Genomic DNA, 26,906 nt, shown 5'->3' with positions numbered 1-26,906 from the left:
ATTACATTTACTTTCCTTCAAAACATTTTGTGGCTGAAAAGTTTATATTAAACCACTGCTGGTAAGAGTTCCTGGAGAGCTATTCTCCTGAAGGTTTTCACTCCAACCCCAGTTGCAATTTACCTGATTCAGCTTATTAACCAGCTAACTATTAGAATCAGGTGTGCTAGATTAGGGTTGGAGTGAAAACCTACAGGAAGGTAGCTCTACAGCAACAGGGTTGGAAAGCCCTGGCATAAATCAAAGCAATCTACCACTACAACACTGTCTCTCTAACCAAATCCTACTAGAAACATATTTCTTTGAGGGTCTGCTAAAGTAAGGCAGACAAAAACGGATTCTCAGAGTCTGGACCAAAGCAGCACATTCAATAATTCATAAGCCCCATCCCCAGCCTAGTTTTAAGGGGACACTGGATATATGAGTATCATAGCCAGAAAGCTTAAAGCATCTCATGTCCCAGTATACTCAAACTGTCAACTGGAATTGGTGGCATTGGCAACTCAATTGTCCTTCCCACACCAACTGATCAGCGACCATCATGAAAAAGCTGCACTAATCCATCCTTATTAGTTAATTAACAATGTCTCCAATAAGAATCCATTATAAAGATGAGTCATATTTACATGAAGAGGCTAGTCATTTTCCATAGTTTCAATGTACAGTATAAATGTTGGTTCCATAAAATACTCACAACCCTTTAAAATGATGCATGTATTGTAATCTATGAAGAAAGACAAGCATGTGTAGTTCATCTTGAACCTTTATTGGAAAATAGAAATCGGAAGGGTAATCTACAGAGTAATAACTACTAACATGCCATTATAGTTTTTTAAAATACAGTGAATGCATTTGTGATAAACAATACAACCAAAATCACTGATCACTTGACCTAAAGTTTGAACTTTCAACTTTGGTCACAAGCTATCTAGTCACCAACGGTTAAACTGCTGAATGACTCATTGAGTCTCCTCCAATAGAAAATTATACATTTTAGGTAGCTTGGCCACTGTGAGTTGTGTGAGCAACCCATACTAGATTTTCACCTCTTTCTCAGAGACCACTGATACAGGGAAGTTTTCCAACTCTGTGGAGGTAGAGGAGGGGCTGCACAATCCCAAAAATCATAGTGATGGAGTCAGAAATAACGAATGAAAAAAGTCGCACAGCCTCATCGAGGACATCGTACAAAGTCATAATTACCATCTCAGGGAGGTAATTCACCATCATAGCCACCAGGATAATCCAAATGATCTTAAACGCCCTCATCTTCATGCTGTTTGTCCTCTCCCTCTCTCTGTCCCTGTCTCCCAGCCCAGGCTGTTTCAGAGCCCTGACAACTGACAGGCAGCAGAATGATACCACAAACATCAGGATGAGGTCCTGAACCAAGATAGCATAGTTGAATAGGCTTGTGAGTAAAGACAATTTAAGAGGAACCATACAGAACAAAGAGGAGCCAAGCACAATCAGCCAGGCAACACCACAACACCCCACCCTGTATCTGAGGGGTTTGTATTTCAGGAAGAAAACAGGTCGGACTACAGCCAGGTAGCGCTCCACACAGATGCAGCATTGAAACAGAGGTCGGCCAGTGTGCAATAAACCAATTGAAAATGCCTCAATATATGTAACTGCAGTTGTTTGGATGAGCTTGCAGAGAAATCTGACAAGATAAAACAGGCAGTAGAGGATTTCAGACACGGTCAGGTTGAGAGTGAAGAACTGTGAGGCCACCGTTCCTCCCGTTCCGGTCACTATTAGCCACAGGACACACACATTGGTGGGGAGACCCAGGATGATGTTGATTGCACAGGAGGCAGTGTAGATGTGTTCTAAACGATCAGCTGCTGAAGAGCTGTTTGTCTTTGAGATATTCATGTCTTCCCCTTCTGTACTGGTGTGTGAGCGTCGATATTCTTCAACGATAAAGAGTTGTCATTCTGATTATTTCCTGTTGCAACAGCACAGTAAATCAGACAATCAAATTAACCAGGGTTCAATTCCATTTGAAGTCAGTCAATTCAAGACATGCATCAATATTGGCACAACATGCTATGTGTTACTGTCACTCAATAACTACATTTACATGCACACAACTATTGTGAATACTCAAATGAATGTAACAGTTTGATTAAAATGTTTACATGCTTTTGCAAGAAGAACGATCTCCTTAATAATCCTGTTTGCATGAACACATCTGATAATCAGGCTACCTGATGGGACTGAAAAATACAGAAAATCATCAAAATAAACGTTCTATCACAGCGACCATTTCCAATTTGTTGTTGCTAACTATAGCTAGTGGCTAGGTGACTAACACTAAAGTTAGCTAGGTGGCAAATGCTAACGTTAGCTAGGTTGCTAATGTTAGCTAGTCTAGGGGTTAAGGTTAGGAGTTAGGTTAAAGGGTTAAGGTTAGGGTTAGGGTTAACTAACATGTTAAGTACTTGTAAAGTAGCTAAAAAGTTGTAATTAGTTGCAAGGTTGACTAATTAGCTAAAATTGTCCATGATGACATTCAAACACACAACCTTTGGGTTGCTAGACATTCCTATACCCACCCATCCATCCTGACCAGCCACTCGCCTTTTGTTTTTGCCTTAAATAACCTTCTGCCTTAGTATCCAAACGTAACATATCATACTAATTTGAGTGTCCTTAAATGTACATTTACTATAGTACGTCCTAGTCTATGAGACCAGGTTGAATGCACAGCAGGAATTATGATTAAGGTGTTTACATGTCCTATTATTCGAATGATTGATAAACAAATCTAGGTGTTGTAATCGCTGTATGCTTACTTTGATTATGACCTCAAGTCGATTAAGATAATCAGAATAAGGCGTTTACATGACTAATGCCATACTCAGCCTATTCTTGCCATAATCAGTTTAATATCAAATTATTAGTGCACATCTATTGAAATGAATCAATTCAACAAATATTGCACTGTTTCTCATTGTTTCTTACATAAAAAACTAAGTCAGAGCCAAAATGAACAAACCTGAATGGATGAAGTTCTCTTCTTGTCTGGCTTGAGTACAGACAACACACCCTCACCCACACACTGACTTATACCCACAACCATGCCCTCACCCACACACCTGTAAATTGATACTGCCCATCAACTCATGTGATAGACAACATACACCTGGTATGCAAATACATCCATTGGCTATGACAACACTTAGTGACATTAAGCATGATTCAAGAGAATATGCCGTGCCGTGTGGAATGTATTATGAATACTGGGCCACGACCAGAGTTTCTGCCTGTCCAGGTCATATGAAGTTAATCCTTTAATACATTTTATATAGCAACTTATAATTTGAAAGATATCTTCCAACCAAAATACAACCTTAGTTTATTTCTCCACTTACCATGGCTGTAGTCGAATCCCCAATACTTTTTTTGAATACATTTTTATTTCAAACATAAATAATATTTGATAGTCATTTTGTGTGTTGTCAGTATCACCATAGAGTCCCATTCATCCTGAAAACACCTTTAAAAAAACACAGCAATACAACTAATCACTTTCAGATGTTAAGGTTTTTAAGTGTTTTTCTATGTACTGAGATAGAAAGTCATGAGTGAGAGGGGTAGACATAGATATGAAGTCGCAGGCAGTGGTTGAACCCATACCATAAGGGGCAATGTGTGGTCCAGAGGCAGCAGCACTACACTAGACCACTAGACCAGACTCCGACAGAGAATTTAATGTTTTGATGTATCATAAAACAATTCAAAAGTGGATTAAACAGCAATAAAGTCAAATACCTAAGAAAGCAAAAATACATATCCATACACTGTCTTAGGGATTTGACCACAGCCAAGTACAATAAGTGAACAAATGTATGTAAGTTTGTATTTAAGGGCATTGTCATTTCATTAGACATCTATTTTTATGCTCATAAGTGGATTTTTCATGCAAATATGCACAAGTATTTCAAGTTAGGATTTGTCCATAGCTAAGTCTCTCTCTTTGTCTTCAGACTCGATAATATGTGTCTCAAATGGCAAGTCCCTACATAGTGCACTAGTTTTGACCAAAATAACTGCACTATATATAGGGACTAAGGTGCCATTTGGGTCAGAACCTAGGAAACATGCCAGAGTTATGGCCTCCATTGGCCCTCAGTTGGCCCTCAGAAAATCATGTCTAAGGCACTTAAGGCATTTCGTTAAAGCCCTTCATTTGATGAGCAGATCACTTTAACTGTTCACTTTATCATAGCCCAATTTAACTATCCTGAAAAAGTGGACCTCATCCTGTTTAAACACATTATGATATTGCATTGGATCAAACCGAGAAAATGGCGGATTGTTGAGCTCCTTAAGAAAGTCCATTATTCATTACAATAGCATAGGGAGAAGGACTTGCTTTGGCAAGTAGCCAGCTCTCATAATGTGGTAAATCTGCAGTGCTCACGGCGTATCATGGCAGCCCACTTAGTGTTGCTCAGAAGCATACATTTTCCTCCAGGGTGCGCGGCTCAGCGAGTTAGATGAAAACCATGGAAGGCTTTTTTTTTTTACTGCAATTTGAAGATAACTAGTGCAACACACACACACACTCAAGTTCTGTTTTCACAGCAAAGTGAAAAAAGCAACTCATTTATGTTTTTTCAGGGGAGGATAAAAATCCAGGTTGTTAAGGAGCTAGACAGCATCCGACATGTTAATGTTAAATGCTAGGCTCATTACTGCAATGTATTCCATACCAATGTCCAACCCAAGTCACAGGTTTAGTTCACCACTTGCTACAATATGCTGCTCTTCTGTTATCCTACAGAGCCAAAGAGTCACTCTCTGGCAGAGACGGGTCAAATCTATAATAAGGAAAGAGTCCGTCTTTTCTCCTGAACGTCAGTATTGTACATTCTCTGCCTCTCCTATACACAACAGCCCATCTCACTGACCAGCAAAAGGGCATATTTTAGGGCTGCATGTCTTGAATGACATGATCGACCAATGGGTTTGTTTCTGTGATTCCTCGCATCCTATTTGCCTCCTTCTGTCCATATTGGAGGAGAAGATCCAAGGTCCCTCGGCCCAAAATGCTATAATGCATTTTGAGAAGGAGGCGAGGAGAGCCGTTGCGAGGAATCCAGGAGTGTCCTTGGATTACCTTTGCTCAAGGGAGTATGTATTGCATCATTAACACTCTGTTATATAACAACGCTCTCCAGCTAAAGCTGTCCTGCGTTCATACATGCATTAATCACCATCCTTATTACATTTCACATCCCATTACGCTCTAATGCAAGGCATGAATAAAACATGAGAAGGAAACACAAATGCCTATTTGTCACTGTAATTTCCCAAAGCCAAACGTTTCAATGTGTTTTTCCCCGTGGAGTTTAGGGACGGCACTCACTTAAAGACTTTATGTTTGAATCACAAATAAATCAAGTTAAAACAAATCTAAAACCAGAGAAAACATTTTGTTTAAAGGTGTTGGAACATGGATGCTATAGTCTAGTATGCTATTGGTTTGTGCTGCATTTCACTCAATAACATTTTCAGGTCCAACCATGTTTCTTTTTTCCATGTTTGCACAAGATATGACAAAGCAAGAGCAAATGATCTGTCTGGGGTTTTCCGATAACAATTACAGTCCAAAAAACACTGACAATTTATACAACAGACTACATGCCTGACTTGAGCATTGCATGGTGGATAGGCTCAGTCAAGGGGATCCACCGAATCTCTGAATCTCCACAAGGCCTGCCCTGTCAATCCTCATGTTTCATATATACAACCAACCGCCCCTTTGCCATCGCTGCAAGATTTTGCTCCCAAGTCTGAGAAAGATATCAGCAAAGTAGATAGATAAGGCTCTGCTGCTTTTGTATCTGATGAACAAGAATGAACATTACCCGATGAACATTACCCTAGGCTTTAGATTTTAATCTAACCAGTCTCTCAAAATGAAGTTATCACAGTCCCTCATTTTCTGTGCCTACAATAAACTAAAATTGCTCCTTTAAGAGCCCCAAACAATGAAGGATGTTTTTAATGATTGGTAATATCAAGAAGAGCGTCAGACTACAGTCACCAGACTGGTCTCATAGATTAGATGTAACATACTGTAGTAACCGTAAACCTGGGACAATCAAATTAGTATGATATGTTACGTTTGGTATGGTTACATAAGACAGAAGCCTACTTAAGGAAAAAACTAAAGGAAGGTGCTACTTTGCAACTACTTAGCTAACTCTTCCCCTAACCTTAATTTAACCTAACTCCTAACCCGAACCTTCACCCTGACCTTAACCCTTTAACCTAAACCTAACCCTAACCCTAACCTTAACCCTGGCCTTAACCATAACCCTAACCTTAACCCTTTAACCTAACCCTAACCTTAACCCTGGCCTTAACCGTAACCCTAACCTTAACCCATAAACCCTAGCCTAGCTACCGTTGGACACCAAGCTAACGTTAGCCACAAGAAATTGGAATTCGTAACATATCATACGAAATGGATGATGGACATCCACAAATTAATACATACATATGAAACGTAACATATCATACTAAATGGAGAGTCTCGGATTTACAGAATAATACCAAATGCTCTGAGACCAGGTTGTAGACATATACAGTTTTTGCAAGGAGGCCATTTGAAAAACCATGAAAGCAAATCCTTTGTGTGACCATCTTATTAATAGCATAAATTGTACTCACCATTTTTGTCTGCACGGCGAAATATCTGGAAATGAAAAAACAACAAACATTAAATCAAACAATCGACATAATTAATGTTTAAAGCAAATAACAATACGGTGAAACATGCAGTAAAAGTGGCACAAAAAATCTGGAAAACTGCATTGTGTGGATAATTATACACAAAATATAAGGGTGAGATTCTACCTTGACAAATAAACCAGGATGGAAAAGAACTGAGGCACGTTAGGAAGATAATGTATGTATGATTCATAGACCATGTATAATATCATGATACATGTTTTGGTATGCTGCATTTGTGCACAAGAAAACATTAAAGATTAACTATAATATCTGCAAGCATTTTTTTTTATATATATCTGAGAGAGATGTCATCTCAGGAAATGATGATGTTAAATGTTTAGCAGGATGCAGCTCTGGATGAAAGTTGGTCATTTGCTAGGCAAATGATTCTTGGTCATTTGAGGAACATTGGTCTTTTACCAGGCAACTGTAACGACTGTTGGTGGAAGAAGGTGAGGACCAAGGTGCAGCGTGGTACGTGTTCATGTTTCTTTATTGACTCTGAACACTAAATACAAAAATAACAAAGGGAATAACCGAAACAGTCCTGAAAGGTGAAAAACACTAAACAGAAAACATAGAAAATGAACATAGAATGCCCACCCTAGTCATACCCTGGCCTAACCAAAATAGAGAATAAAAACCTATCTATGGCCAGGGCGTGACAGCAACACTGTAATCGAGCTGTTCCGGAAAGGTTGCCTAAGCACTCAACCTGGTCTCAGAGCAAAACGTATTAGATTTGACTCAAATCTGTGCCATTCCATTTAGTATGATATGCACTTTACGTCTGGTTACATTACATTGCCCTACCAATGTAATAGCAGTCGTACAATATGATACGAATTGTAGGATGTATAGTATCCTACGTCTTGATCGCACCAGTTTGCTTTGACACATTTAGTATGATATATTACGTTCGACTGCTTTAGTATGATATATTACGTTCGACTGATTTAGTTTGATATATTACGTTCAACTGATTTAGCATAATATATGACATTTCACTGCTTTAGTATGATATATGACATTTGACTGCTTTAGTATGATACATTACGTTTGACTGTTGTAGTATGATATGCTACGTTAGGTTTTGGGTTAGGAGTTAAAGAGCTAGTTAACATGCTAAGTATTTGTAAAGCATTTCCAAAGTTGCTAAAGTTGTCCGTGATGAGATTCAAATCCGCAACCTTTGGGTTGCTAGACATTTGCGTTGTACCCATCCACCCTGACCAACCACCCTTCTTTTTGTTTTCACCATTAAGTAACCTATTGTTATACCAAACGTAACAAATCATATTAATTAAGAGTGTCCAGGATTTATGTCGGCCAATGTAACGTAACCTAATGTAAAGTAAAAAATGACACTAAATGGAGAGGCGCTGATTTTGTCAAATACAATACTTTTCACTCGGAGACCAGGCTGAAGCACCGCAGGGAACATATTTGCACAAATGAGGGCCGAATGTTGTGTTTGCACTTCTAGTCCAATCAGGCCCTTCATCAAGTGTTACGTTAGTGACACTTTGTACAATTAAATCAGCTCTATAGCCATTGAAACTCCTATGTGTATTTAAGTCAGAGCAAAATCCACTAAAAGAACTAGTCCTGTCAAGCCCTGGCCTTAGTTATCTTTGTTTTCTTTATTATTTTGGTTAGGTCAGGGTGTGACATGGGGGATTTATGTGTTTTGTCTGGTCTAGGGGTTTTGTATGTTTATGGGGTGGTGTCCTGTCTAGGTAGTTTTGTATGTCTATGGTTGCCTAGATTGGTTCTCAATTAGAGGCAGCTGTCTATCGTTGTCTCTGATTGGGAACCATATTTAGGCAGCCATATTCTGTGGGTACCTTGTGGGTGATTGTCTTCTGTCATTGCACCAGATAGGACTGTTTGGGTTTTCACTTTTGTTGTTTATGAATTTTGTAGCGTTCTCGTTTATCGTCGATGTTGAACAATAACCACGCTGCATTTTGGTCCTCCTCTCCTTCGACGGAAGAAAGCTGTTACAAGTCCAATGGTTGGCTGAGTGCAGTATTGAGCTTTGCACACAGGTTCATAATGGCTACCTATCAAACACACTCGGCTGTGGAGCCAAGACATGCACTGCTGGGTGTCCATTTAAAACAACATTATACCTTCATTCAAGTGAGATCTACTGAGCATCCCATAGTAAATAACTGTCTCAGAAAACACCTAAGACCAGCTCCTTAACTCCCAACATTGTTCAACTCTAGCTTAATGGCTGGTACCCACTGGGCACACACTGGTTGAATCAATGTTGTTTCCACATCATTTTAATGAAATGACTGAACCAACGTGGAATAAACATTGAATTGAAGGCTGTGCCCAGTGGGTAAGTTCTAATGGTTGATATGTCCTGCTAGCTATTTTGGGGTGCCTATAAAGAATATGTCAAACTCATTCTGTGGAGGGCTGAGTGTCTGTGGTTTTTGCTCCACCCTTGTACTTGATTGATGAATTAAGGCCACTCATTAGTAAGGAACTCCCCTCACCTGGTTGTCTAGGTCTTAATTGAAAGGAAAAACCAAAAACCCACAGACACTCGGCCCTCTATGGAATGAGTTTGACACCCCTGCTATAAGAGTTGAGTTTAATTTCAATTCAGTCCATTCAGGAAGTAAACTGAAATCCCAAATCCAATTGCCATTGCTTTTCAATGAGGAATATTGTAATTGTAAGTAGAATTTCAGTTTGCTTCATGACTTGAAGTGGAGTTGACCCCAACCCTGGTACATATCTATGTAAATTACATCTGAACCGTCCTATAAAAGGTTGTCTAAGCATCGCACAGTGCAGGTCTCAGAAACCTCCTGCGGACATTTTTGTCCATGTCATGAGGGGCTGATATGCTATCTACCAACTGACCCTCGGACATTCCACATGGTGACAAACTGTGAGCCTGTCCTGCTGATTCTTATCCAGGTCAACAGATGACACCCCAATTTAGGGTTTTAACCGCTCACACAACAGTCTTTCAGATGGAAATATTAAGCTCCAAACGAAAATTGTGTTGCGCAACATGTCTTGAAGCTTGTTTATCATAAACTCTTATTAGCCTACTCAGCAACATTTAGTGAGCCAACCTGGAAACCTTCAGCGCAATGTGCATCACCGCCAATAAAATCATAGAGAGAGGCAGAGGAAACTATTCAATCCGTATTGCGGAAGTTCAGAGTTACAGCGTGATTGAAATGTAAATGCAATGTCTCAGAGTTTGCGGAGGCTGCATTTCAGGTAAATGCTGCATGTCGGCTCAATCAGAAAGACTTTTACATTTTCATCACGCAATCTGTAACGCTTCAGCGACAGAGATTGAATAGAACCCCTTAATCAACTCTAATGAGTCCTTTGAGAAGAAGGCAGAATAAATAAGTAGGAACATTTCCCTGCAACACTGTACTGAGAGTGCAGAGTCGTTCCCACATTAAATCAGAGGGAAAACTCAACGAGGGGGAAAACAACCACTGAAAGCATCAGGCATAAAGAGTTCACACATTCACTGGGGGGGGGGGGGGGGTGTAGTTTATGAAGCAATGACAGCATGTGCCATTCAACTGAACTATTGTTCTGCCAATTGCACGTAGGGGAGGGGATCATACACAGATGCATGAACGCTTACACGTAGAAGTACAAAGGCTTACACACTGAAGAAGGCTCTTTACTGTAGCCAAAATGTCTGTATACAATCCCATCCCCATGTGCAGTGAAAATCGTTTTAAACATGGAAAAGTGAATAAACTCGTTGCTACATCTTTCATGTGCAGACCTAGCCTACAGTACTATTTATCTTTAACATATTCATACTTACTGGTTTTTACACAGCTACTAACCCTTTGTTCACTTTTTATTAGTCATTAAGTATCCTCATTAGCGGAACCCTAAACCCCAATGTATTGGATAGTCCCATATAGATTGTCTCTAGTCTACATGTTTAAACGTTCAACAAACTATCAAATGCAACTGTAATGCGATTGGTAAAGGTTGAAGGTTGAAGCAGCAAAATGTGACAACTGTGAAAGAGTTGTGAAGACTTTCACTAGGCACTTTGAACTTATTGCCCACAAACCGTAAGATATCATTAATGCCCCGCCATGGTAGGCTATTTGTTGGGCTTGGTTTTATTATTTTACTCTTACTGTCGCTGTCATGACATAGCCAGATTGTAAACATCTCCTGTGGTGGTGACAGAATTATCCAGACCACATAAACTGAGGTGAGACAGTTTTGCGTTTTGCATTACTGTGATGGTTTTTTCGGCTTCAACTGCTTAATCTAGCTGGAAAACAATGCATGTGTTGATAAAGCAATAACACCATGTGTCATTCAAGTGAATTGTTAGTTCTGCCAACTGTGCTTTAAATGGTTTGGTCTTCGTCAAGCTGGAGAACATTAAATTAGCAACCCTGTCGGGTTTATATGGTTAGACGGCAAGCACAGATTGTTCTATGCATGCAAACTGCTCAATGTGCACTCATTAGGACACAGTACTGCAGGATAGATGAACATCCACTACCCACCCATAGAGAAGGCCTTTAGGAAATGTTGCTTATTTTTGGAGATGCCGTCTCATACATTACAGTGGACTCACTGAATGCGAGTCGATTGCATTTCGTCCTTTAATGTGCACTTATCATTGGTTACTTACAGTGTCATCTTCTCTTCATCACATGCTCATTACGTAATAGTCTACCTTTACGCTAACAATTCAAATGCACACGCAAAAGTCCTCCATTACTGCACTTACTGCTCCTGTTATTGGCCAAGTACCTGCCTCAATGAAATGTGGAAAATGCTAATCTTTGTATCCGATTGGAGGGATATCTGGCTGAGGCAACAAGACAGTGATGCTGTTGAGGGTCATTGGTTACTTACAGTGTCATCTTCTCTTCATCATATGCTTATTACGTAATAGTCTACCTTTAGGCTAACAATTAAAATGCACACGCAAAAGTCCTCCATTGGTTACAATATCATGCCTTTCACTCATTATAGGTGTATTTATTATGTAATAACCTTCCTAAAGGCAAATATAGAATCAAAATGCGAATGCAAAAGCTCTCCATCACCTAACTGTTACTAACCAGAACAGTGTAGGCTACATTCCCCTCAGCATGAACTCTATAAAGAGATTGAACTGGTTTTACTGCGGAAAAGGGACATGAAGGCAATGGTGTACTGTAGGCTGGCTATTATGTACATGATTCATGACCAATAATTCTTGCTACAGGCCTATCAGAACAGGCGACTCTTTTTTTTTCATTTAGATCATTAGTAACATTAATAATGAGCATTTTTATGCTGCTGGGGCAAGCATGACCAATCCAAGCCAAAGTCTGGGCAAGATGCCTCAACAGACCATTGTCAATCTAGGACAAGTTAATGGTGGTAAAATCCAAACACTTCAGACATGCAAGGTTTCCATAGTCCTCCTCATTCCTGTGATCTACTATAAAAACATATCACATACATTTTTTTTTTTTACAAAAACGACAAAAAGGAAAACTAAACAAAGAAAAAAAGCATTATGTCAACGATGATCTTGAATTAGTGAATTGGCTAATATTTTATTAATTCATTATTTAACGTATTCCTTTGATCATCCATTCATTCATTCTATCACCAATGTCATGACCCTTATGACCATGTGAGATCCAACGGTAGGCAAAATTATATGCTATATATATATACATAACAGAGCCTATAGCCGTTTTTTGTTATGGGTCATAAATAACACATCGAGCAGATGTGTTAATTAGATGTGAGATTTCGTGGTATTGTTAACGTCAGATGATTTTCACACACCAATGATCTTTAAACACCCCTCACCTTGTTATCATATAATAACATGCAAGAGTGCAACAAAGGCAATTTAAAATCAGTATAGCATTATTTGATATCATGTCTAATGTCTTTTTTTGTTGGTTCAACAGATTAAAGGTAGCCCTAGATTAAAATAGACTACTCGAATATGTCGACCTGCAGCATCTTTGGACGCTTTGACAGCTGCCTGGCATGTAATATCAAAGTGCATAATGACCACATTATGCACTTTGACCACATGATAACAAATTATGTCAAATGATGCGACATACTCAGTAAAAACGCTTCCATTTTTTTTTTTATATTGACGATGGATGCAGACTGGGCTACTTACATCTTGAAAGATAGAGATTCCTTGATTTTGGTTCTTCTGCTGGAGCTGCTGCTGTTTCCTGTGGTGGTCATGTTTCGCAGACTGAAGACATATGGTGATCATTTCTGTGCATGCCAGCATCTTGAAAATATTTTTGGATGCAATGTATTAACTCTGAATGAATGACAATCCTTGGTCCTGGTTATGATGTCCGTGGTCTATCCTCTGATGCTGCTCATATGACGATAGGCTATCGCCTCGCTTTCTGTTCGAGGAGGCTGATCTCCAGTTTGCACATCAATTTGATTTGACAACATAAGAAACTCCGGACCCGCCTTTCCACTGTCACGTTCGAATTGCTATTGATGAAAATATATGTGGAATGCACCATCTGCCGGCGAGCTCTTGTGTAGCTTACAGTTTTTAAGGCCATGCCACCCGACCTGTCTAATTAACGAGAGTTTTTGAATAAACTGCAATTGAAAAGGAGGACATATTTAAGCAGGTTATGATGATCGTAGAGATACATTATATTACCACATCTATATAATTACATAAAAGTGTTCTATTTAATTGTATGATACTGATGTGTGTGAGTGATAGAGAGAGAGAGAGAGAGAGAGAGAGAGAGAGAGAGAGAGAGAGAGAGAGAGAGAGATGAAAAATATAGAGCACTTTGTGTCGTTGGTATGACAAGATGTTCAACACAAATGTAACATTCAGATACCACTATAGGCTGGTCTGAAGCTGTATATTATTCATACGGTATATTAAGGTTAAGGTTAAATATAAATTGCACAGAAGTGTTTGTTTTTGTATGCCTATATTTAACAGTAATTACACCTTTATTAATTAGATCACAAACCGTAGCAATTAGACAAAAAAGCATTTGGGCTAGCCTATCCTCAAATGCATCATGTCTTTTTACAACTTGGTTGCTCCCAGTCCCCTGCCTGGCCCCCTACGTGACAACGTATGGGTGTGAACAATAATAATTTTCGAAGAATTGCTGACAACGTCACTGCCCGAACTTTTGACGACAGATTCATCTCTGTCTATTACTGTTTTGAAGTTCGTCCTCAGTGCAGGTCAACAGGTAAGATGTTCAGAATTATTCTATTTGTTTGGCCCTATGCAATTTAGCTAGCATTATATTATTGCGTATGATACTGCAAATTAGGCAATTTTGCACTTATATACTAAAGGAACCCATAAGTAGGCAGGCTGTGTGTCTATAGGGTCGTTGACAGCTAGCCTGCATTTCAAGTTCAGGAATGTTAAGATAAGAGTTTTGACTGTTACCTAAATAATATATAACAGTCAAATACATTTTATGTCGTGCTCCTCATTGTATCATCTCTAATTGCAAAAGAAAAAACAACAACAACAACAAAGATGTAAAGAAAGCTATAAACAATACATGAAGAAGATAACCCTAAAACCATAGATGGACTACAGGAATGCACATAGCGTGTCACTTGAAATGTGAATAAACGTAAACTGTGTTTGGTCGTTACTCCTCAAGCATTAGTGTCAATGGTTTAGTTCCCTGGGACGTTTGACCGAATAACGGTCTCATAATGCTCAGCTGCTGTGGATCTAGATAGACTAACTTGGAGGTCAGATAACCTCATACCACAAGAATAAACTACAGATCCTGAGAATTGTCTTCTTATCCCCTAACCGCAGACCAGCTGAGTAGCCATAGGGGTTCTATTCTTTACATGAAATGCTCGATCAAGCTAAGGATTATTTAGTTCCAAACAAAACAACCATTAAAACAATGAGTGCGGAAACCATTATTCTTCTGATTATTATTATAATCCGAAATGGCTGGCTTGGACTTTGAATTAATTAGGATTTAGAAACTAGTTTGGTCACGGTGACAGAAATAGTATAGGCCAAATATGTCTGTGTTTTGCCATCAAAAACTAAAAGACATTCACGTCGTCTCATGAGATTCGATTTTTAAATACACCGACGCTCACTAATAATCGTCCACAGTCCCTGCGCAATGACGTCTTTTTGTCGGAATCTTGCTTCAGCACCTTGCAGAGCATGAAAAGCGCGCCTGCACAGACAAGATAAGCCGCGCCCGCAGGCGCACCTATTCCATCAACTCTCTTTATTTTCTTCAAACGTAAATAATGGGCCACACTGTTCACACATTTCGGAAACAATTTCAAATCACTAAAACCTTATATTGCTGAAAGTTTGATTCAAAGTGTGTTCCCCTCTCTCTTGAACATAGTAGACATAGTCCTATATTTCGTTTTAATTTCCTCTTTAAAATGTTAGGTTATGAAAGATTCTGGAAGATGGTGGCAATAGCATTACATAGGCTACTTCAGGACTATTGTACATTAGCCTACAGTGACCTTAAACTTGCTGTTGCTGTCTGTTGAAAAGTACTGTAGGTCTAAACTAGTGTAAATAGCATTTAGCATAGAAACTACAACTATAACAAAGTGTCAGAATGTTATGTTTTAAAGGTCTTATGTCCTATGTCTCATGTGTTGATCCAGATTCAAAACTGCTTCAAGAGCCATGGCCGCTTTCCTTCACCACTGCCCCTTCCTGAAGTCGGCCCCCAAGCCTGTTTTGCTGAAAACTGGGGCCGCACTCCTCTCTATGGCCGACCGATGCCCCATGATCGCCCGCCAGATCACTGTTTGTGCCTCAATCCCCAAGGAGAGGAAGACAACCATCCATTCTACCCAGTCAGCAGGCATCCTGCCCCTGAGTGTGGACTCAAAGCGTCATTTTGCCCAATCAGCAACCCAGGTGGCTGTCTCCATGTCCAAGGGATGTCCCTTTGTCTCCAATCAGATTGGCATGGTAAGAGCGAGCCCTGAGGTTCAGGAGGACGTCCCGACGGAGTCTAACCCAGGTAAAGACAACACAATGGTAGTTTATTTGTTTATTTGAATCCTCATTGGCTTTTGCAGAAGCTGCAGCTACTGTTCATGGGGTCAACAAAAAAAAAACATGACAAATAACAAAACACTGATACACTGATAGACAAGGGCAGATACACACAATTAAAATACAATGATATACAAACAATACAACTAAAAAAGAATACAAACAATACAACAACAAAATAAATTAGTGTGTTAGAGTGTGTCTGTGTGTGTGTCCCCTCACATTCCCTGCCGTTCCATGGTATGTTTTTTAAAGAAGTTAATTTAAAGCAGTTAACTCAGATTAATACTTCAAGAGTTACGTTGAAAGCAAAAGGTTGTGTCTCAAAAAACTATATAAATGTACTAGTATAAATGTATATACTATAAAAATGTCTCACCTCACCTAACCTGGTCTAAACCTGTCTCCCCTAACCTGGTCTAAATCTATCTCACCTCATCTAACCTGGTCTAAACCTGTCTCACCTCACCTAACCTGGTCTAACCCTGTTTCACCTAACCTGGTCTAACCCTGTCTCACCTCATCTAACCTGGTCTAAACCTTTCTCACCTCACCTAACCTGGTCTAAACCTGTCTCACCTCACCTAACCTGGTCTAAACCTGTCTCACCTAACCTGGTCTAAATCTATCTCACCTCATCTAACCTGGTCTAAAAATGTCTCACCTCACCTAACCTGGTCTAAACCTGTCTCCCCTAACCTGGTCTAAATCTATCTCACCTCATCTAACCTGGTCTAAACCTGTCTCACCTCACCTAACCTGGTCTAACCCTGTTTCACCTAACCTGGTCTAACCCTGTCTCACCTCATCTAATCTGGTCTAACCCTGTCTCACCTCATCTAACCTGGTCTAAACCTGTCTCACCTCATCTAACCTGGTCTAAACCTGTCTCACTTCATCTGTAGGCCGTCATTGTAAATAAGAATTTGACAAGAATAAGAATTTGTTCTTAACTGACTTGCCTAGATAAATAAATGTTATAAATAAAAACATAAAAATCTCTCATCAACCCTCAAACAGGAAAGACTGGCATGCATGTTGTTGATGTTAGTTCTGTGTCTGCAGTTAAGGACAAGGTGTGCTGCTCTGTGTTGAGCCAGCTGCAGCTTTGCTAGATATTTCTTTGCTGCACTTGACCCTATTACCGGACAGTAATCAAGATGAGACAATACCAGATCCTGAACAACTAGTACGGTTGAGTTTTGTGTTATTTAAAAAATATATTTTTATAACAGACATACCCTTTCCCATCTTCACAAAAACTTTGTCAATATGACTTGACCATGATAATTGACCATCTACCATCTATACCTAGGAGTTTAGCTTCCAAAACTTGCTCAATGGACACACAAACACCAGTGCAAACACAGCAGACACACTTTGGTAGACACAAACAACAAGTCCAAGTTCTAAACACAGTGAAAAAATGTACAGTTGCCACAAAAACCTATCAAAACCAGCATCACTGAAGACAAAGAAACAAACTGGGGTAAAAATGGACGAGCATAGCATAAATGAGAAATACTTTACAGTATAGTACAGACTGTTATACCCCTGCTCTCTGTCACAGGTTTGAAAAGATCTCTTTTGAAGGAACTCGAGGACTCCGTCATGCCGAAGGTCCAAACCCCCAGCGTGTCCCACCTCCTGAAGGACAATATAGGTGAATCAGACCAGTGTGACTCGTTTGCATTCACTCAATCAGAGGAGAAGTTGCACTGTAATTCTACAAGAAATTATATTGACATGATACAGTGCATAACAGAACTGTTTTCAGTCACACGTTATATTAAGTGGTAATTTGATACCAGTTTAATGATTATTGCATTGGCAGGTACTGTGTAAATACATTTACACAAGTTGTATTACATGCAACTTATCTGTTTGCACAGCTTTTAAAGGGAACGGATTACCAAGTATAGGCCTACTTACAATCGCGTAATCTCATGCAGTAATTATGCACAGCAAAATGAGGTTTAAACGCAAGCAATTTGAGTTGATTTGTAAATGGGCTCCCGAGTGGCGCAGCAGTCTAAGGCACTGCATTTTGGTGCAAGAGGTGTCACTACAGTCCATGGTTTGAATCCAGGCTGTATCACATCTTGCTGTGATTGGGAGTCCCATAGGGCGGCGTACAATTGGCCCAGTGTCGTCTGGGTTTGGCTGGGGTAGGCCGTCAATGTAAATAAGAATTTGCCACATTCAGGTATCACTACTGGTATGTAAAGTGGGACCCAATTTTATTTTCATTCAATGGATACATGATGATTCATTCTTTATCATATTAAACAAGTTATTGGATCTAGAATCACATGTAACTTGAGAAACTATATGAATGTCTCTTGAATAATTTTAAGTCTTTCACCAAATCATTTGCTGACACTATTATACTTTTAACCCCTACAGTGGGCCCCAGTTTCGACTACGATGGCTTCTTCGACAGGACGATCTCTGAGAAGAAGAACGACCACACCTACCGCATCTTTAAGACAGTGAATCGGCGAGCTGACGTCTTTCCCTTTGCCGAAGACTACTCCATGGCTGGGCGGGAAGGCTCCCAGGTGTCTGTCTGGTGCAGTAACGACTACCTGGGCATGGGTAGCCACCCCCGGGTCCTCAACGGAATTCAGTAAGCCAGACATCAAGATTCTTTCTCAATTCATCTTTCCTTGATCCCTCACATCCTCTCTCCTCAAAGTGCATTGGAGAAGGGGAGGGAGTTTGAACCTTCTCTTCCAATATGGTTGAGAAGAAGGCAAGGAGATAGGATGCAAGGAATCACAGAAAGACAAATACAGATTGAGCCCATGATGTAGTGCAAAAAGACCAAAGACTAAATTCAACCGAATCAATTCCTTAGATATTCAATTAGGTATTCTGCTTAAATGTATGGCTCGTACATTATATTCTTACGCTACCCCCAGAAGAAAAGCTTCGTCTAGAAACCGACCAGTTCAATGTTCATACTGTATTAGAATGTTCAAGAAAGTTCAAGTACTGTATTATAAAGTTCAAAGCAGTTGACCGTAGCAAGGGCTAAACTGAATATTGAACAAATTCGCTGTATTCATGACAAAATGTTCTGCATTAGACAAAAGCATTACGAGTATGGTAATAAACCAAGCTCCTTGCCTATCAATTGAAAAAGGAAAAATCCGAACGCAAGATTAATGTTATTAGCTTACAGAATAACTCAGTCACCTATGACCCAATTTTTGCAATCCAACTATTCACCTCATGAATTAAAATCATATTTAGACAGCAGTTCTCTCCCAAAACTATCCTAACCAGAGCTTCTGTTTCTCAATGATCCTTTTACCCTTGAGGAAGTGTTTGCAGCAATTAAATCTATGCCTAATAATAAATTCCCAGGCCCAGACGGCTTCCCAGGTGAATTTTACAAGCAGTTCTGGCCAGAACCCTGTCCTATATTTACATGATAGATTACTTTTGTGTTAAGGGAATTTTGCCTTATTCTATGAATATACCAGTAGCTTCTATGAGTGTCTTGGTTAAAAGTGGGAAGGGCTCATTAGAATGCTTTTCTTTCAGACCGATAAGTTTGTTGAATTTTGATTCCGAAGTGATAACTAAATTGATAGCCAGAGGTAGAGGCTCTATTACCCTCGCTTACCCCGATCAAATGGGATTTATAAAAAACTGGTATTCACCGGACAATGTTAGACGACTGTTTGATGTTATCAACCATTTAAATGAGCGTAAGACTCCTCCTATATTGTTGTCATTAGATGCTGAGAAGCCGTTCAACAGATTTGAATAGAATATCCTATTCTCTGTTTTGCAAAAATGTCATATGGTTGCTAATTTCATCAAATGGGTCAAAGCGATTTATACAATTTCCAGAGCTATGGTCTCTACCAATGGTTTAAGGTCACAAGAATTTCCCCTGAGTAGAGGGACCCGGTGAGGCTGTCCTCTGTCTCCCCTTCTCTTCACCATGGCCGTAGAACCGCTGGCAGAGTCCATACGTTCTAATGAGAGTACCACAGGTCCCCCTAATGCAGATCAGGAACATAAGCTATCTTTATATGCAGATTATATTGTATTTATTGTATGTTGTCAATCCAGTGAACTCCTTCCACATATCGTTGATACTAATGCCTAATTTGGTAAATTCTCTGGATACAAGGCTAATCTTATCAAATCTAATGCCTGTTTGCTAAATAGCCAGCTAACAGATGAGTTGAGTTTGGTCTGTCCCTTTTCTTGGAAACAAAATGGATTAAACTATTTGGGAATAAATGTTACCCCAGTTCTAAATAATTATCTAAATGAATGAAGACCTGATTTGTTGGTCCAGTCTCCCAGTAACTATGATTGGAAGAAAAAACCTAATCAAGCTGAATTGTCTTTCCAGATGTAATTATTTATTTTAAATGTTGACCTGTTATTTACCGTTTACTTTTTTTTGTTTTATTAAAAAAATAAATGAATCAAGGTTTTCATTATTGGTCAGCCCAAACTCGCAATTTGATGCCTTGGACTTTGGACAGACACCATGGGTTCAGACTGATGCTCAATTTAGCTACCTTTTACCTCCAAAGAATCGGGCGATAAAAATAATAATTGTACTTGTTTATCTAAAAAACTCTGAAAATATAAATGTTTTATGAAATTGTATCTGCTGCTATTTGTCACCAAGTTTTAATGCTAACTACACATGAACTGCATTTTCTGATGATAATTGTACCAGCTGCTATTTGGTATTTGGTATATTTATACAATTAAAACCAATTTGTCCTTATAATTGTTATGGGGAAGAAAACAAAATATTCAAAACATACCTTCTTTGATGTGTTGGAGCTGAGGTAAGATGTGATGTTTGACTGTGATTCTTCTTGTATTATCTCAGGGATGCCCTGAAGAGGCATGGCGCAGGTGCCGGAGGTACCAGGAACATCTCTGGCACCAGTAACTTCCATGTGCTGCTGGAAAAAGAACTGTCCCAGCTCCACCAGAAAGACGGAGCTTTGGTCTTCTCATCCTGCTTCGTGGCCAACGACTCCACCCTCTTCACCCTGGCCAAAATGCTGCCAGGTTAGCCTAAATCCAGGGCCCTCCCGGGTCTCCAAGCTGAAAGTCAAACATTGACAGAGGATGAGAGGTAGCATGATCCAGGATCTGTTTGTGCTATCTTGCTAACTTGTGACATTGACCATAGGAGTTGACAAGATGGCAAAACAGATCTGGGACCAGGCTAGGTGAGAGGTAGCAATGAGAAGAATAGTCAATACTTATAGCATTTCATTCTAATCAGAACTTCAGCATTGCTTTCAAGGGCAATGTGGTTACATTAGTGGCACCAATCTATATTCCAAAATAAGTTATTTGTACTATAACGCACACACTCTATCACTTCTGGAAGACATAGAGTTAGAAGCTCATTCTGCCTTGTGGGCTCTCTGCTTTGAAATACAGGCTGTGAGATATACTCTGACATGGGGAACCACGCTTCAATGATCCAGGGCATAAGGAACAGCGGCGCCAAGCGCTTCATCTTCCGCCATAATGACAGCCAACACCTGGAGGAACTGCTGAGTGGCTCCGACCCCAAGACACCCAAAATCGTGGCCTTTGAGACCGTGCACTCCATGGATGGTAAGTGTCACGAAACGGGCTACACAGTCAGGTTGCATGTTAGTTCGTCTTTGGTTGTCTTTCATAATATATATTTTGCTAGGGGTTTGTGGTGGTTTAACATGTGATAAGCAAGCAGTATTATTTATTTGTTGCTAATATTTTATGTTACGTCCTCTCATATTCTAGTTCTAAAAACATAATATCCCAGTCAGTGTTGATTTTGAGTGCTACACATTTCATAATTCTGTATTGCTTAGTGCCTCAGTAATAATATCAACGGTCTCTCAGTTATTTACAGTAAAAGGTGGTACATCCTATTTCATCTCACTCGCTCTCAGGTGCTATATGTCCCCTGGAGGAGCTATGTGATGTGGCCCATCGCTATGGGGCCTTGACGTTTGTTGATGAGGTCCATGCTGTGGGCCTGTATGGAGCCCACGGGGCCGGTGTGGGAGAGAGAGACAACATCATGCACAAGATTGACATTGTCTCTGGAACCTTGGGTAAGAAATAAACAGGTTTGATAAGAGTGTCTATGTTTTATGGATTTGTTGTTGTTTTTATAAGTGTATTTTGTACCATGTTGTATTGCATTTTATTCTGTACTATTTATTGGTGCTTCCTCTTGCCCATGGCTCACCTAAAAAAGAGATGAATATATCAATGGTAATCTGGTTTAATAAAATGTAAATAATTAAAATTAACAGATGTGTCTGCTGTAACAAGGATAGTTCTTGACTAGGCCAACGAGGGACACCAGTTGATTCCCACTTATTTCATTTGTTTTATTTCAAGGATCTAAAAAATCCTGGATTTGCTACCACAAACTGAAGTAGTAATATGTGTTTATGAATTAATTTAATTATACACACTTGCAATGAAGCAGGTTCCATCATGGCTATAACCATTTGGTCTCTGTCTGTCTTAGCTTGTCACAGAGCTAGGGAAATGCCCCTCACAGCAGAGAGAGATTTGATTGAGCCAAGTGAGTCTCCCCTGGAAGAGGTCACATTTAACCAATTAATGCCGGTCATTTATTAAATACATTTTTAATTCAATCTTTATTTAACTAGGCAAGTCAGTTAAGAACAAATTCTTATTTACAATGACAGCCTACCGGGGAACAGTGGATTACTGCCTTGTTCAGGGGCAGAACAACAGATTTTTACCTTGTCAGCTCAAAGATTTGATCCAGCAACCTTTCAATTACTATCCCAACGCTCTAACCACTAGGCTACCTGCTGTCATCAGGCACAAACTGACATTTATATCGCTGACATCGCAGTAACAGCTTTCATCATGCTCTGGTGTTGGCTAATGGAGGGAACGGCAGAGGCTACAGGCCAGGGGATATACATATCAGCTGTGGAAGTGCTCCCACACACCCAGTCTGGTCATACTGATAAGTCTCTCTAGGAGCAGTTTCTGTGAAAAGTTGCATCTTATGCACAGATCTAAGGTCAGCTTACCTTCTTTCAATCCTAACCGTTACCATTTGAAGTTAGAACTCAATGTTACTTCAGATCAGCGCTTATAAAGGCAACCTTAGATGACAAGGTGGTATTAAGTAAATCTAGTCTTAGCCCTACTTATTTCAGAGTATGTGGTTGTCAATCTAGCTAGGTCACATTGGGGTCACATTCAAACTTGATCAACACTGTTTGAACTAGGAATACTCCATCGCTTGCAAAATCCAGTAATAGTGTACACTAACTCCAATAAGCATAATGGTTCATTGTGATTTGAGGTGTGTTTGTTATAATATATAATAACAGATAATAAGTTATAGATATTGTATATGCCTTTTATTGTATATACAGTACCAGTGAAAAGTGTGGACACACCTACTCATTCCAGGGTTTTTCTTTATTTGTACTATTTTCCCCAGTGTAGAATAATGAACTTTCAACAAGGCACACCTGTTAATTGAAATGCATTCCAGGTGACTACCTCATGAAGCTGGTTGAGAGAATGCCAAGAGTGTGCAAAGCTGTCATCAAGGAAAAGGGTGGCTACTTTGAAGAATCTCAAATATAAAATGTATTTTGATTTGTTTAACACTTTTCGGTTACTACATGATTCCATATGTGTTATTTCATAGTGTTGATGTATTCACTATTATTCTACAATGTAGAAAATAGTGAAAATAAAGAAAAACACTTGAATTGAGTAGGTGTGTCCAAACTTATGACTGGCACCGTAGACAAATCATTCCATTTGATAATTATTTATTCTTCTTCTGTTTCTTCTGTTTCTTCTTTTTCTGTTACTTCTTCTTCTTCTTCACCATTGCTGCAGGTAAAGCCTTTGGCTGCGTGGGGGGCTACATTGCCAGTAGCGCTTCCCTGGTGGACACGGTGCGTTCCTTCGCTGCAGGTTTCATCTTCACTACTTCGCTGCCCCCCATGGTGCTGGCTGGGGCCCTGGAGTCTGTGAGAGTCCTGAAGAGCTCCGAGGGCCAGGCGCTGCGCAGGGCCCACCAGAGGAATGTCAAACACATGAGACAGCTGCTCCTGGAGAAGGGACTGCCTGTGGTCAACTGCCCCAGCCACATCATCCCAATAAAGGTACTGTAAGAAATTTACACTGCTACTACATCATTTGCGATGATAAGGAGACAGGACGAAGACGATTGGATATGTTGAGCGGAGAATTATGGGTACTGTAGTGCATGTTCTATTACTACTACAGCGTTAAGGGCAGTGGATACCCTAGCTATGTCACTCCAGTTATGAGAGTTACTGTGTCATTACTAGGGCCCTGCCCTTTTCTCAGCTTCTTGTTTCTCTGGTAGTTTTGTCCTCCTGCACCAAGACATAGATAGTTCCTTCTACTGACACCTTTTAAACTTTTTTCAATTTTTATCATCACATCTTGATAGTTGAATCATCTCAAATAAGGATCTAGTTGCCACAAATTAAGCTTCTAAGCATTTGGATTGTCTGTGCACCTCTCATTTAACTGGGTAATTTCCATGACTAAAGGGATATAACATTTCTAGAGATTAATTATCTGACTTAATTGTCTGATGTGTTAATTATCTAATGAGTAAGAAGGTTGTGGAAGTGCCTGAAAAAGCCTGCAGTGACACCTTGAGTATAGTTGTAGGTCGAAGATGTCATAGTAGGCCAGGTAGTGGAGAAAAAGGCCCTAGTCATTACTACTGTGTGCAGGAGGTACTGTATCATACCAGCTTTGTTATTCCACAGGTATAAGACTTACTGGTATACCTACCCCAGAAACAACATGTAATCTATTATCAAAATATTTGACCACTCAAACTACCTCTGTAGCCTGAGTGCCAGTCTGTTTACTGTATGCTCTCTTGCAAACCCTTATTGTATTACATACGGAGTTGGCAAGAGAGCAGTGATGCAAGGATGTACTTTGAACCTGTTTGAGCACAGCACACTAAGTTCATTATCGAGATGATAGACTGTATTTATGTGTGTGTGCATGCATTGTCATCTCTCAGGTTGGTAACGCGGAGCTCAACTCCAAGGTGTGTGACATCTTGCTGGAGCGACACAACATCTACGTCCAGGCCATCAATTACCCGACAGTAGCCCGAGGCGAGGAGCTGCTGCGTCTGGCTCCCTCCCCTCACCACAACCCTGCAATGATGGAGTACTTTGTGGGTGAGTGACCAAGCCACTTGCTGCTACTGCTCTGACAGGGTTTCACGTAGAACTGGCCTGTGTTCAAGCATCTCCGAGTAGGAGATGAGACTCTTTGTGAATACGTCCAGTGGTGTTCAACCCATTAATGGTCAATGGTCGACACATCAGGGGGTCCGGAGAAAGAGAACTTCAACTACCAATAGTATCCTTCCTCAGTGTATTCATAAAAATGTGATCCCTGAATAATCTCTGAATAATCTTAAAATAAGATACTCCAGCCAATACTACTAGCTGTGTTAGCCGTGACTCAAGTTTCTTTGCGTTTGACCCATTTCACTTTGATTGACAGAGAGGCTCGTGGAGGTGTGGCAAGAAACGGGGCTCCTTCTGAACGGGCCGGCGACTGTCTCCTGCACCTTCTGTGATCGCCCACTGCACTTTGACCTGATGAGTGAGTGGGAGAAATCCTACTTTGGCAACATGGAGCCTCAATACATCACTGTGTCCGCATAGTACAAAACTCCATTCATTATACATCATTATCATCACATCATTGCTCTTATTTCATACCAGGTTTCATTCAAACAACGTACATATTATGTAGACTACACATTTTAATCTTATCTCATTCAGTATTTATTTTCTGTGTTTATTGTTTCTAAAGTAACTTGCTATCCCCAAAATATTTAAGATTACATTCATAATTCCGTGAACTAAAATGTGTGCCCCTTTCACATAGTGACTTAAAACGTAAAACCTGCACGTGGGCACTTTCTAAAATAACAATTTAATCTCAAGGTGATATTTTGGATTGTATAGATTTCTGTATCAATTGTCTTGTGCTTTGGTCACCCGTAATAGTGAAAGACCACAATCATGAGTTGTCTCACTGAAATGTCATTGAAACTGAAAATATGAAATAGAATCACTATTCAACTTGAATGTAACAAATTGAATGTAAAAATAAAAATACTGCTGTAGAAGCGATTTGGTTTATTACACAGGAATTCAAAAATACAAAAAAATAAATTGAAATAAAACAAAAAGTGTGTGTAGTTACATTTTTTGAAAATAGTTTACCATCTTACTAGTTATGTAGTAAAATAGCTAAATGTAATTGCACAGCAATAATTTATGTTACTTGTTTGTTCCTTTGGCATTCTTTCAAACAAGCACCACATGGTAACAAATGGTACCAGGTATCAATATTGTGTTGAAGTATTGTTCTTTGTAAGCACCAAGGGATACCCATTGTTTCCACGTAATTTTCTATTAAATACCAGGAACAATATAAGTAACAGAATAGTCACATATGGACCTCGCTTTGTGCATGGGGGCATTGTCATGCTGAAACAGGATAGAGCCTTCCCCAAACTGTTGCCACAAAGTTGGAAGCACAGAATCGTCTAGAATGTCATTGTATGTTATAGCATTAAGATTTCCCTTAACTGGAACTAAGGGTTCTAGCCCGAACCATGAAAAACAGCTCCAGACCATTATTCCTCCTCCACCAAACTTTAGAGTTGGCACTGTGCATTGGGGCAGGTAGCGTTCTCCTGGCATCCGCCAAACTCAGATTCGTCCGTCAGATGGTGAAGCTTGATTCATTACTTCAGAGAAAGCGTTTCCATTGCTCCAGAGTCCAATAGCGGCGAGCTTTGGAGCACTCCATCCAACGCTTGGCATTGCGCATGGTGATCTTAGGCTTGTGTGAGGCTGCTCGGCCATGGAAATCAATTTCATGAAGCTCCCAACAAACTGTTCTTGTGCTGACTTTGCTTCCAGAGGCAGTTTGGAACTTGGTTGTGAATGTTGCAACCGAAGAAGCGCCTCAATACTTGGCGGTCACA

General features: G+C 39.8%; 2 protein-coding genes across 3 annotated transcripts in view; one reads left to right on the top strand and one right to left on the bottom strand.

Moving 5' to 3' along the window:
- LOC110532219 (N-terminal EF-hand calcium-binding protein 1) overlaps positions 1-13,274 on the bottom strand; it is a 35,963-nt gene extending 22,689 nt beyond the window's left edge. The window contains exons 1-2 of the mRNA XM_021615926.3: positions 12,932-13,274; positions 6,694-6,718 (exon numbers count right to left, since the gene is read on the bottom strand). Of these exons, the coding sequence (XP_021471601.2) occupies positions 6,694-6,718; positions 12,932-13,051 (145 nt within the window). The 5' untranslated portion in view covers positions 13,052-13,274. The remainder of the gene's footprint in view (positions 1-6,693; positions 6,719-12,931) is intronic.
- Positions 13,275-13,283: 9 nt separating this feature from the next.
- alas2 (5'-aminolevulinate synthase 2) lies at positions 13,284-26,102 on the top strand. 2 transcript variants are annotated; one of them, XM_021615925.3, is made up of 10 exons: positions 13,284-14,006; positions 15,436-15,800; positions 17,406-17,498; positions 18,242-18,464; positions 20,709-20,893; positions 21,275-21,454; positions 21,775-21,939; positions 23,735-24,003; positions 24,912-25,074; positions 25,406-26,102. In XM_021615925.3, the coding sequence occupies exons 2-10, from the start codon at positions 15,458-15,460 to the stop codon at positions 25,567-25,569; spliced, it is 1,785 nt and encodes a 594-aa protein (XP_021471600.3). In that variant the 5' UTR covers positions 13,284-14,006; positions 15,436-15,457; the 3' UTR covers positions 25,570-26,102. The 2 variants fall into 2 exon arrangements, with proteins under 2 accessions (XP_021471600.3, XP_090040581.1); XM_090184455.1 differs by lacking the exons at positions 23,735-24,003; positions 24,912-25,074; positions 25,406-26,102 and adding an exon at positions 22,365-22,492.
- Positions 26,103-26,906: the final 804 nt, after the last annotated feature.

Source organism: Oncorhynchus mykiss, chromosome 9 (assembly GCF_057628025.1).
Source record: "Oncorhynchus mykiss isolate SJ-2025 chromosome 9, ASM5762802v1, whole genome shotgun sequence".
Lineage (NCBI taxonomy): Eukaryota > Metazoa > Chordata > Actinopteri > Salmoniformes > Salmonidae > Oncorhynchus > Oncorhynchus mykiss.
Note: the sequence above shows the minus strand (reverse complement) of the source record. Positions and strands in the feature narration are given on the sequence as shown.

Excerpts from the sequence above, each read along its gene's own strand:
- alas2 (XM_021615925.3), top strand. The coding sequence starts at position 15,458 with ATGGCCGCTTTCCTTCACCACTGCCCCTTCCTGAAGTCGGCCCCCAAG. Across the intron at positions 18,465-20,708 it reads CGGGTCCTCAACGGAATTCA|GGATGCCCTGAAGAGGCATG; the intron begins GTAAGCCAGACA and ends GTATTATCTCAG. Across the intron at positions 21,940-23,734 it reads CATTGTCTCTGGAACCTTGG|GTAAAGCCTTTGGCTGCGTG; the intron begins GTAAGAAATAAA and ends CCATTGCTGCAG.